At 37.9% G+C, this 13,587-nt stretch overlaps 1 protein-coding gene across 3 annotated transcripts; it reads right to left on the bottom strand.

Annotated features, from left to right (window-relative positions):
• Nucleotides 1-238: 238 nt before the first annotated feature.
• On the bottom strand, nucleotides 239-4,953 carry LOC136224223 (pentatricopeptide repeat-containing protein At1g09410, mitochondrial-like). Of its 3 annotated transcripts, none has more exons than XM_066012496.1 (3): nucleotides 3,611-4,953; nucleotides 1,786-3,442; nucleotides 239-1,095 (listed from the first exon to the last, which is right to left on the bottom strand). In XM_066012496.1, the coding sequence occupies exons 1-2, from the start codon at nucleotides 4,896-4,898 to the stop codon at nucleotides 2,154-2,156; spliced, it is 2,577 nt and encodes an 858-aa protein (XP_065868568.1). In that variant the 5' UTR covers nucleotides 4,899-4,953; the 3' UTR covers nucleotides 239-1,095; nucleotides 1,786-2,153. The 3 variants fall into 3 exon arrangements, with proteins under 3 accessions (XP_065868568.1, XP_065868567.1, XP_065868566.1); XM_066012495.1 differs by having other exon boundaries at nucleotides 1,786-1,916; nucleotides 1,992-4,953; XM_066012494.1 differs by having other exon boundaries at nucleotides 1,786-4,953.
• Nucleotides 4,954-13,587: the final 8,634 nt, after the last annotated feature.

Here is a 13,587-nt window from a genome sequence, read left to right on the forward strand (position 1 = left end):
ATGCGACTCTTTATCCGCTATGTTTTAACATCCAATGTGACTCTTTATCTGCTACGCTTTAACGCTAAAGTTGAAGAGCGGGCTACTAGATCAACTAGTGAAATATAAAGCACATGGGCGACGTTCATCAAATTTAGTTTCTTTTTTAAGAAGGAAAATCAGAAGCTATAGCTTAAAGTTTTTCTGTTCTTTTTCTTTTTACCTGCCTTCCATAATGAAAATACAAATATGTGAAATGGAGTGCAGAAGTTACCATTATCGAAAAGCTTATATACAGTTTTGTGGAAAGAAATACATATTACATAACTCTTTAATTGGAGGAGCTCTTTGTGGATTACCAGAATACCAACTATCCCCATGATCTTAAAGACATAACCTTTGAGGTCTTTTTCATCAAGTTACAAAATCACATCAGTGAAGAAAATCTGACCCATAATTGCTTCTTTATCCAAAAACAAGTTACATTTGAAGAAACAACTCGAGATACTGCAGAATGGCTGAAATATTATTCACAGCTAGAAGGCAGAATACTTGAAAACCCCCAAAATATCTACTCAATAATAGATACTTGAGTAGCATTTACAATCTGCTGAATCATCTTATTTCCACATCTCAAACGTAACCAGGATCCAATGATCCAATGGCGCCAAAAACTGCATGTGCAAATATTTGCAAACCAGGAAACTCCCAGATTTCCTTAATATTAAAACCATAAGGTGTCTGGCACAATCTATTCTAGTACAGCAATTGGTATACTTGTGGTAGTACAAGCTGAACATTCTCTCCGAATTCCTTTCAGAAAATATAACTTCTGCTTCAGGATAACATCTCACTTCTAGCAAAATATAACTTCTGCTTCAGAATAACATCTCACTTCTAGCAATTGGTACCTATAACGAGCTGACCAGCCTTCATTGAGATGAACCAGTTCTTTTACCCCATCTCTGAGAAGATGAGGAAAAAAAAATATTAAGTGCACATGCACGAGTAATACTTATGCTAATGTATGTACATCTCCATGATAATGATCGGTGGTCATTGATAATTTCAGAGTCATGCCTTCTCATCACTGTGTGACTGTGTCACCAAGCATTTCTGCAAATAACATTTACTTCAGTCAGCATGCCTAAATGCTTCTATTAGTAAGTTTTTGGTGATTATTATAGTGGAATGGAACTAGTAAGTTTTTATTTAAAAATCGATATATAATAAATATAGGAAAAATGATACTTTTGGTCCCTGAACTTATCACTCGTAATAACGCCATATCATCTAACTTATTTCAGCAAATTTTGACACATGGCATCCAAAATGCGATGTTATTGTTGGATCCTAGGTGTCAAAATCTAGTAAAAAAAGTTACATAACATGATATTATTTCGGACACTGTCAGTCAACGACGTATGGACCCTACATGTGAAAGTTCTGTCTATCAGGGTGTATATTTTGTCAAAATTGAAAGGTGAAGGGTTAAATTCACCCAATAAAAGGTCAGAGGCTAGAATTTGGCAAGTTCCGAGGCCAAAAATATAAATAAAGGTATGCAACTTCTTCATCACATTATCGTCGTTTGACAATTAAGAACAGTTATGAGATTCAATATTGGATATCATGTTCTTTGATTCTGTATCTATACCAATCAAGTATATCAAATCAATGACTTTCTGTGGCCCAGAATTTACAAAAGACTTCTTTTCAGTTAGAGAAATATATACTCAGAAAAAAAAAGTAATAAAAAAAATCCAAATAAAAAACATAAAAGAAATTATGGTAGAATGTGTGCACCATTATGTCTTGGGGCAAGCAACTTCTGCAATTTTTTGTGCTTGACAAAATGGATCATGAGGTCTCAATTTGATACTTTGCTACCTTATACTCGCCAATAGCCCTCACAACCATCCTGGATATGGCGAAATCTGTTGCCATTTGGAACAATAATCTTAAGACATGAATTCATGAAAGAATGAATTCAACAGTTGAAAGATTCTCACAATTTGAATACGAGCACTGTTTGGCGTTCACCCCAAACACAACAACCACAGAGAAAGCCTGACCATAGAGAATCATTGCATCTCAGGGAAGCAACTTCTACTAGTACTGTACTTGACACCGAAGAAAATGAGGTTTCAGTTTGCTACTTTGCTAAGCGATGCTCACCAATAATCCCCACAGGAACATATACCATCCTGGATATGGTGAAATCGGTTGCCATCTCGGATGACAATCTTACGCTGGGTAGACTTGGACATGAATTTCATGAAAGAATGACAGTCCGCACAAATGCGTAGATTCTTCATAATTTGAATAGGAGCACCATTTGGTGTTCTCAGAAACCCCAACACAACTGCAAGTTTCTCACTATGGTAGAGAAGATCATTCTCCTTTTGTTCCTCTTCAACATCAAAAAGCACAAAATTTGTATCTGGTACATAGCCTGACATTCTGAAATGTCCATAGAATTGTTTTAGTGCCAAGTGAATCTCTTTGATCTCGTCATGATTATTGTCTCCCATATGGAAACAGTGGACCTTGTTCTTGATCTGAATCCAGCTGATTCCTGGTTCTTTTTTCACTATATTTTGTTTCATGAGTTTCCTTACTTCCCCTGCTTTGTCCCATATGCCTTGAGATGCATATATATTTGACAACAAGACATAAGTCCCAGATCTCCGTGTTCCCATCTGAAAAAGCTTTTCAGCAACCATTTGGCCAAATCTCATGTTTCGATGTATCATACAAGCAGCAAGTAGCGAATCCCATATAACAAAGTCTTCTTTTACAGGCATGTTTCGGATGAGAGCTTCAGCTTCTGAGAGCTGTCCAGCCCTCCCAAGGAGATCAACCATACAAGTGTAATGATAAATTGAAGGGGTCATCCCATAATCTTGACTCATAGAAATGAAATAGTCCCATCCTTCGCTGACCAACCCAGAATGGCTACAAGCACTTAAAACAGCTAAAAAGCTTATTTCATCGGGCAAAACTCCTGCTGCTTCCATTTGCTTGAAAAGCTTGGTTGCTACTTTACCAATTCCATTTTGTGCACATCCAGTTAAAACAGCATTCCATGTGACTATGTCTCTATCAACCATCCCTTCAAAGACATCAAGGCCATCCAGACTACCACACTTGAAGTACATTGATATTAGAGCATTACAAACACATACACATGAGACAAAGCCATGCTTGAGTACCAATGCATGAAATTGTTCTCCAAGCTTGGTTGCACCTAGACCGCCACAAGCACTTAGAAGGCTTGTAACTGTTAGGTCATTTGGTTTAACTCCAGCTGATGACATGTCAAGGAACAATTGCAAAGCAGTCTCTGTTTGACCAGCGTTCACATATGCCGATATAATGGTAGTCCAAGATACCACATCTCGCATTGGCATGTTTTCAAAAGTGTTCCTTGCATTATTCAACATATTGTTCTCCGAAAGTCCTGAGACAAGTGAGTTCCATGAGACAGTGTCTCTCACATTCAATCTATTAAATAACTGGGAAAATTCTCCTATATTATTGCACTTCGCATACATAGAAATCAACCCATTTCCCACATATGGATTGGACTGGTACCTAGTCTTAATAGTTAGACAGTGTAATTGTTTACCTATTTCAACGTCTGGAATGTTAGCACAAGCCAACAAAGCAGTGGTAAAGGTTGAATGATTTGGAATCATCCCAGTCCTATGAAGCTCAGTAAACAGCTTCAAACCTTCTTTATTACTCCCAATATGTACAAAGCCAGCTATCATGGCTGCCCAAGAAGCAGCATTCCTGACAGGCATTTGCAAGAACATAGCTTTTGCTTCTTCTAACATTCCATTTTGAGCATATCCACCAATCATAGAATTCCAACAGACCACATTTGGGATCAAAATCTCACCAAATATCAGCTTAGCATCATCAATTCTCCCATTCTGCATATATGCAGCAATCATTGCCGTCCTTGTAGCAAGGTCTTTTTCACTATCTCTACCATACAATGCAATTGCATCATCCAATCTCCCACACTGTGAAAAGGCAGCAATCATACTAGTCCATGAGTACTCATTCCTTTCTGGCATTGCCTCAAAAAAATCAAAAGCACTATCTAAATTCCCAGTCCTCATATATGTATTCAAAATAGCAGTACCCACCACAACATTCCCTTCACAACCCATCTTAATCGCTATGGTCCTCAAACCGCCAATCAAATTCAAATCATTTAAACCCATTATAGCTGAAAGGCTAACCACCAAAATTGCCTGATCAGGCCTGATTCCACTTCTCATCATCATCAAAAAGACACACCACCCTTCTTTATACTCGCTTATCTCAACATAGCCAGAAACAATCAACATCCAAGAAACGCAATTCCTTTCTCTCATATTATCAAACAACTCCCTCGCTTCTTTCATCAAGCCACAACGAGAATATCCAGTTATAATCGAATTCCATGAAGAAACATTCTTTTCGGGCATTTCATCAAATAACTTCCTAGCATTCTTTATATCACCATTCCTTACATACCCAGACAACATCGCATTCCAGCTAACTACATTGCGCTCCGGCATTGATTCAAATATACTTTTAGCATCTTCAATAAGCCCAGCTTTTGCATACCCAGATAGTAAGGTGGTCCATGTTCTTACATTCTTGTACTCACAAACTTCAAAAAGTAATTTAGCATCCAGAATTCTATTATTTTGGATATAAGCAGAGATCATGGAGTTCCACGACGAGGTATCTCTTTGAGGCATTGAATCGAACAGGTGGCGGGCGTCTTCGACTCGGCCGACTTTGCCCAGCTCTTGAATAGTTTTGTTGAATTGAAAGAGATATGTTTGTGGGTTTGGCGGGGTTGGGAGAGGGGAAGTGGATAGAGAGCGAAAGCGGAGTAAGCGGCGGCGTAGCATTGATTGTCGAAAAGGCGGTGACGGTAAGTCTGTGCATGGTTGTTTGAAACAAAGACTAGGACATTCCCAGAAATCAAGTTCCACTAGAGACTGGAGAGGTACTTCAGCCTAACTGCCTCCAGTTTGGGCCTTATTGGGCTCTTTTCCTCCAGCCCATTATGCTTATGGTTCAGGCCTTTAAGCTCGTTTTGTCAGGACCCTAATCGGATCAACTTTTTTCTTTTATAGAAATCAGTGCACCTGTATATCACTTAAACAAGTTCAGAGGACTAATAAGTTAAATTTAGGTGGCCAATAAATTATGTTAAGCAAATTGAGGAGTTAACGAAACACTTTATAAATTCAGAGATGTAATCAAACTTTTAGAATAAGTTCAGAGGGGTCTTGATGTATTAAGCCGAAAATTAATTATAAGAAAAATACAAATTTACCCTTTCGAAAATCATCTTTTTTGAAACTTTCTCTCTCTGAACATTAACTTTCTCTCTCTTTACCAAACATCATCTAAATAATCTTAAAATAAAAAAGTTGAAGAATTAAAGTTGCTTAGAATATTAGTAGTTCTTAAAATGTCATTTTTTAAGTCGTAAAGGGTGATTTTAATGGTATCAATCGAAAAAGTCCTTATTTTGCTAAAGTTGAAAACCTTCATCCTCGTTTTGACAAAAAATAAACCACAGTCCTTTATTAGAAAATTAGTGAAACCATAGGGGCTTTATTTGAAATTTACCCAAATACAAATGACCAATTAATTAGGGGTAAATTATACCCATGGCTACTAAACTTTACTCATTTTAACATTATGATCTCTAAACTTCAATTCTTAATGGTATGACGACTGCACTTTATACTTTTTAACACCGATGGCAACTCGACGCCTCAAAACGACCGTTGACAGTGTCAAAATAAAAAATTCGAAGATTTAATGCAATTCTAAGGAACTTTAGTTCTTGAAAATTATCGTTTTAAGGTCATTTAGGTGTTGTTTGGTTAGGGAGAGAGAGTGAAATTTTAGAGAAAGAATGCTTAAAAAATGTGATTTTGGAAAATAAAAAATATGGTTTCATGGTAAATGTCATTATGAACAACTTTAATTTTTGAATATTTTTATTTTTCGTTAACGTTCATTTTGAGGAGTTAGTTAAAGTTGACTGACCACCAGTATTAAAAAATGTAAAGTTTAATGATTATATTGTTAAGAATTGAAGTTCAATGGCCATAATGTTAAAATGAGTATATTTCAGTGGCCATGGGTGTAATTTACCCATTAATTAGGGATAATGTCTAAATTTATCTGGGATTCAAGATTTAGTTTAAACGATTTGAAATTATAAGGAACTTTAATTGATTGATATTCAAAAGATTTGGTAGTTAAATAATAAATCAAATAATAATAAACTAATGTATTCACATGTTTTCTTTTAAGGTAAAGATAAAATTGATATATCATTGCATATTATTAAAGATAAATTTACACATTCTCAAAATAACAATGTGGAATTTATACCTTATGTAAATTAATTAAGTTGGATCTGCATTGCAATTATTGGCATGCATAAAGGGTAGATATAGTTTTTGAGTTAAACAAAACAAAATTAGGTGCGAGAAAAGCTTATTCAAATATTCCACAAACATTATATCACCATCACTTAGCTCAGAGTAGCTCACTCAATATGTTTGAATATATATACAGTTAAGAGTAGTTCTTTGTTTCCTAATAAACTTCAATAATTAAGTAACCTAACTAACAACTGAATCATTATGTTATTACCCTAATAAATTATTCCTAATTTAAAAATACAATTACCTATATATTTTATCATCCAGTTTAAAGAAAAAGCAAGGGTCTACTAAATATTGTAGATCGACTCCATCTACTTAAAACAAAAGTCTTTTTTCTTTTTTGAGGAATAAAAAAAAAAAAAAGTTTTAATGACAAAATTTAATCATAACATAATAACATCAACATGCACTCATGGAAGATTGGTCAACAAAGAAGAAGAAAGCCTTTGGCTTTGGAAGAAATACAGAAACGTTCGAGAAAGAAGGAAGGCGTGAAGATGAAGAGTTTACAGTTCACAAAGTACAATTAATAAGTCTGGAAGACTTATAAATTATCCGTCGGCAACCTTTGAGTTGCCAAGGGTAATAAAGTCCTTTCACTAAGATCAGGGACTTTTATGTCCATTTACCTTTAGGTATATTCTAGAAGAGGAACACATGCCCAATGATGCACCATCACACACCCAGTCACAGCCACTCTTAATCCTAACCATCCAATATTTGCCCTAGCATCAATGGTCCGGATTCACCCATGTGTCATCCTTCTTATGGTGTTAATTCCTTAGCTTAGTCATTTTGCTTGGAGAGCAAACCTATCAAGAATATAAATATGTAAAGATTAGACTTTTAATTTTTAATGAGAATCAAAGGCATTTGCCTAAAAAGAGTTCATTACCTCATTCACTTTAATATGGTATCAGAGAAATAACATCACCCTGCTAAAAATCCAGAAACGAAAGCATGGTTAATCCTCCGATCATTAGCTCGAATAGCCCCTATCACCTCCCACCAAACAAGACACCGACATTGGCACTGGTTTCACAAGTCTTGACTGGGCCGAACTACCACCAATGGTCAAGGTCTGTGAAAGTTGCTCTAATGTCCAAGAACAAATACTCTTTTGTGGATGGCACGATCTCGGCACCGGCGACGACGGACAACATGTACAGTCAGTGGGAACGCTGCAACAACATGGTGATGTCCTGGATCCACCACGCCTTGTCTCCTTCGATCGCAAGGAGCATTATGTGGCTTGATAAAGTCGATCAGGTTTGGACAGATCTGAGGGAACGCTTTGCTCAAAAAGATTCTCTACGGATTTTGGAGCTGCGCAGAGAAATGCATGGGTTAAAACAAGGAGCGGGTACTGTAACCGAGTACTACACGAACCTCAAAATCCTTTACAACGAACTTACCAATCTCAGGCCTATGCCGAAGTGCGTCTGTAGGACATCCTGTGAATGTAATGCGTTCAAAACACTACGTGACCAGCAGGAGGCTGACCAGGTCATAACCTTCCTTCAAGGCTTGAATGAAGCCTATTCTACCATCTGTTCGCAGATACTGCTCATCGAACCATTGTCGTCGCTCAACAAGGCATTCGCCTTAGCTACTCAACACGAGAGACAGATTGGTCTCGCACCTGCAAGACAAAGTGATGGCGGTGAGAATGTTTCTTTCGCAGGACTCACAAACCAACAGAACAAGCAGAGCACTTACCGCAACAAAGCTAACAACAACCGCAAAGGAAACAACAAGAACACATCCTTATGCACATACTGCGGCAACACGGGTCACACCGAGGATATCTGTTTCAAAAAACACGGATATCCCCCAAGCTATGGGAACAGGCCGAAAGGAAACAACTTCCGGGCACCACAGGCCAAAGCTAATTCTGCAACAAATAGCGGCAAGGATGGGTCAGATTCAGGGGAGGAAGATAACACAAATCTTAAGGAATCATTTTAGTCTCACCAAAGAACAATATCAAAAGTTAGTGGCACTCTTACCACAGAAAGCACAAGCCTCCACTAGCAGCGTGAACGCCTTCTACAAGGACAGCTATTCCGGTAACGCCTCTAAAACCCCTCTTGATAAAAATGCCATGCCTCAATGGATCATTGACACCGGAGCGACTGACCATATTGTGTGTAATGTCGGTTATTACAGCTCATGCTCAAAAATAGAAAATTGTTGGGTCAGTTTACCAAATGGAGAAAAGGTTAAAGCTGAACATGTAGGCATAGTGTCATTAAGTAAAGGGCTCACCTTGAAAGGTGTATTATGCATACCAAAGTTCAATTACAATTTGATCTCAACAAGCAAAATCTTAGAGTCTAATGACATGTGCATCATCATAACTGGGTCAACATGTGTAATACAGGATGCCAAGAACTGGAAGATGATTGGCTGGGCTAAGCAACAAGGAGGATTATATTTCTTAGAGGATCCGTTACCAAATGTAGTCAAAAGTTTTTCTGTTGTTTCACATTCAATTAAGGCAAATGTATGGCACTCTCGCCTAGGCCACCCCTCTTATGAGAGGTTTAAGGCCTTAGGAATACAATGTAATGACTATAAGTCTTTCAAAGAAATGCCATGTGATGTTTGTCAAAGAGCCAAACAAAAGAAATTGCCTTTCATATTAAGTAACAGCATTGCAAAACAATCTTTTGACCTAATTCATGTTGATATATGGGGGCCGGTTAAGGAATCACACACAAACAAACGTTATTTCCTAACCATTCTGGATGACTACAGTAGGTATACTTGGATATCACTGTTGCATGACAAAGGAGAAGCAAGACATGCATTGCAAGCATTTTGTAATCATGTTAATAGACAATTCAGCAGGGAAGTAAAGGCAATAAGGTCAGACAATGGACCAGAATTTTCAATGAGAGACTTTTATGAAAACAAGGGCATAGTACACCAGACGTCTTGCACAGAAACACCTCAATAGAATGGACGTGTCGAAAGAAAGCATCAAGACATTATGAACACGACTAGAACCCTGATGATGCAGAGCTGCTTACCCAAAGCCTTTTGGACCGAGGCAATTAGTCATACGGTTTACCTCATCAACAGACTGCCATCTACGCCCATACAGCATTAAACGCCGTATGAGCGCATCTACAAGGAAAAGAGTGACATCAATGATCTCAAAGTATTCGGGTGTTTGGCATATGCCTCAACCCTTGACAGACACAAAAATAAATTCACTAACAGGGCCATACGATGTGTATTCCTCGGCCACAAAGGGGGCACAAAGGGATACAAGTTATTAAATCTATCAACTAACAGTGTTTTCTTTTCCAGGCATGTAAAGTTCTTTGAAGAACATTTCCCATTTTCAGACAAAAACAAGGCAGAAGGCACAACATACTGCAGTGACACAGACCAAGATCTAACTCACACAACAATACCAGAAGAAGACGATGATGACATGGATACGGACCCCCAAGAGACAAGACAAACAGAAACCATTACAACAGAATCACCGCAATCACAACCAGAGCAAATGAATACCAGACCAATTAGAGCAAGGAGGGCTCCCACTTACCTGAAAGACTACTACGTAGCCTTGATGAAGGGTGACCCTTTGCCTACTTTCACAAATTCACCTCACCAGCTCAACAAACATCTTTCCTACCACAAGTTGTCTCCCAAGAAACAAACCTTTGTCATAAACGTCTCATGCCACACAGAACCTGCCACATATAAACAAGATATGTTAGACACAAACTGGCGACAAGCCATGAACGATGAGCTCGCGGCCCTAGAATCCAACAATACATGGAGGATAGTCTCTTTACCTGAGGGCAAGAAGCCCATAGGATGCCGGTGGGTCTACAAGCTGAAACACAAAGCGGATGGGAGCGTGGCACGATTCAAGGCCTGTCTGGTGGCTAAGGGCTATACTCAACAGGAGGGAGTAGACTTCACCACCATATTTGCACCTGTGGCAAAGTTCACTACCATCAGAACAATATTAACAGTAGCGGTTGCAAAACAATGGAACATTCAGCAGCTCGACATAGACAATGCTTACCTACACGGCGAGTTGCACGAAAAGGTCTATATGACATTGCCACCAGGCATGATTGATGCCGCTCCCCGAGCCGTTTGCAAATTAAACAAGTCACTTTACGGCTTACGTCAGGCCGGACGGCAATGGAATATGAAGCTCACAAGCACAGTAAGAAAAATGGGGTTCAGACAGTCAAATGCAGACCCTTCCTTGTTCACTAGGAAGGTACAGAACTCCATTACTATATTGCTCATCTATATGGATGATGTAATTTTGGCAGGAAACGACGACAAGGAGATAGCCTTGGCAAAGGAGCGTCTCAACCAGGCCTTCAAAATCAAGGACCTTGGACCAATCCACTATTTCCTCGGGTTCGAATTTGCTCGCAGTTCCAAAGGCATGCACATGTCACAGAGGAAATATATATTAGAACTTTTACAGGAACATGAGTTACTAGACTGCAAACCAGCACATACACCAGCTTTACCAAACCACAAAGCCCACATGCATGCCCTCCTTTTGACAAATATCACAGCATACAGACAAGTAATAGGAAAGCTGCTGTATCTAACTCATACAAGACCGGATCTGTCCTATATCATCAACCAGTTATCACAACATTTACATGCACCCACGTCAGATTATGAATAGAGAGTTCAGATAATTTTGCGATACCTCAAAGGCACCATCGGCCTCGGATTGTTCTTTCTGGCGTCAAATAACCTCCATCTCCAGGCCTTCTGTGATTCCAACTGGGGATCTTGCACGAAAACCCGCAAATCCATCACCGGCTACGTCACCTTCTTGGGCTCCTCCATTGTTTCCTGGAGATCCAAGAAACAAAACACGGTCTTTAGGTCATCCTCGGAGGCGGAATACAGAGCCATGGCCTCCACGACCTGCGAACTGCACTGGCTCACCACGTTATTAACCGATCTCGACATCTCCACCACATCGGCGGCTCTCCTTTTCTGCGACAACATATCGGCGATGCACATAGCCCAGAACCCCGTTTTCCATGAGAGAACCAAACATATCGATATAGACTGTCACGTTGTGAGAGAAAGGATTCAGGTCGGTCTGATACGACTCATGCCCATCTCCTCCGCCATGCAGCTCGTCGACCTCTTCAACAAGGCCCAACACTCTCCTCACCTCCGATTTCTGATTAGCAAACTAGGCTTGCTAAATATTTACCAAGCATAGTTTGAGGGAGGGTAATAACATCAACATGCACTCATGGAAGATTGTTCAACAAAGAAGAAGAAAGCCTTTGGCTTTGGAGGAAATACATAAACGTTCGAGAAAGGAGGAAGGCATGAAGATGAAGAGTTTACAGTTCACAAAGTACAATTAATAAGTCTGGAAGACTTATAAATTATCTGTCGGCAACCTTTGAGTTGCCAAGGGTAATAAAGTCCTTTCACTAAGATCGGTGACTTTTATGTCCATTTACCTTTAGGTATATTCTAGAAGAGGAACACATGCCCAATGATGCACCATCACACACCCAGTCACAACCACTCTTAATCCTAACCATCCAATATTTGCCCTAGCATCAATGGTCCGGATTCACCCATGTGTCATCCTCCTTATGGTGTTAATTCCTTAGCTTAGTCATTTTGTTTGGAGAGCAAACCTATCAAGAATATAAATATGTAAAGATTAGACTTTTAATTTTTAATGAGAATTAAAGGCATTTGCCTAAAAAAGTTCATTACCTCATTCACTTTAATATAACATTTTAAAATAAGTATAAATTTAGTTTTAATATATAAAATAATATAAATTTAACTCTAACGTTTTCAAATAAGATTAATTTTAACCTTTTGAAATCGAAAATTTGAAAAGACTGGTTTGATTGTTATTTAACTATCACATCGGATAAATTGAAGCAGTTTCATATATTTTTGGTTGGTTTTTTCTAACTATATTAAAAACATAGTGTTTCTTCCTTTTCGGAATTGTGCGAGCGTGCCAATAATTTTGTAGAAAAATTACAAAAGTATGAAATCTGGCTTTTAAATCAAAAGATTGTGTAAAGCTAAATGACGAAAAGTTTAAAGGTTCGAAATTAAAACCGTAAAAAGATTGGCTTAATTAGTATAAACGATGCCGAATTGATAATAAACACTTAAATATTTGAAATTGAAGGATTACAAATATAGAAATTGAATTTGTAGAACTTGAAATTGAAAAGAGAAGTGCGAAATCAAGGATTGAAAATTAGAAATTGAAATTGGTAGAGAATTGGGATCCGTTTGGTTTATCTACTGTTTGCTGTTGGAAAAATGTGATTTTCCAAAAAACAGACATTCTCTGCTATTCAGCTATGAAAGGCAAACAAAGGTTGTCTAATCAAACACTTAAAACAGGAGGAGAAAAGTGAGTAACCAAACACTCTTTTGATGTTGAGTCTAATTTTTGTTAATTGTTGTTGACCATCTTTTCAACTCTTGAATTATGTATTTATGCTGTAACAATTATGCAGATAACTTCCTAGTAAGGATGCTCCACGTTTTAGCCAATGAAGTTCCGTAACTGCTTTCACCTACTAACTCTAAAGCAAGACTACTCTTTAACTGCTCTCATCCACTATCTCTATTTTTCCGTTGTTTATGCTGCTGACTTTATATTTATACTGTAAATATTATGCACATAACTTTTCAGTAAGGATGCTCCACGTTTCAGCCAAAGAAGCTCCCTGACTCTAAAGCAAAGTTGCTCCCAACTACTTTCACCCATTACCTCACGTCCACTACCTCCTGTTACTTTCCTATTGAATCCAAATTCAAACACTGTTGTATATTTATATATTTAATTTGACAATTATACATTTCAACAAGATCATTTGATAAATTATTAAATCGATTCAAAACTTCATATTTTACATAAATTTTCACGAAATAAGCACCACAACTACCCATAAATGAAAAAAAAACTATCAAATATACCTTGTTAAATTAATAAAAAAAATTTATTCAATAAATAAATGTAAATAGCTGATCAGGAAAAATACCTATAGAAAAGAAAGAAAAATGAGAGACAAGTGAGAAAGTGGGAAAAAGAAAATCAAAGAGCAGAATGATGTTATAA

This window comes from Euphorbia lathyris, chromosome 3 (assembly GCF_963576675.1).
Source record: "Euphorbia lathyris chromosome 3, ddEupLath1.1, whole genome shotgun sequence".
Classification (NCBI taxonomy): domain Eukaryota; kingdom Viridiplantae; phylum Streptophyta; class Magnoliopsida; order Malpighiales; family Euphorbiaceae; genus Euphorbia; species Euphorbia lathyris.

Coding starts and splice junctions, on each gene's coding strand:
- LOC136224223 (XM_066012495.1), bottom strand. CDS start 4,898: ATGCTACGCCGCCGCTTACTCCGCTTTCGCTCTCTATCCACTTCCCCT.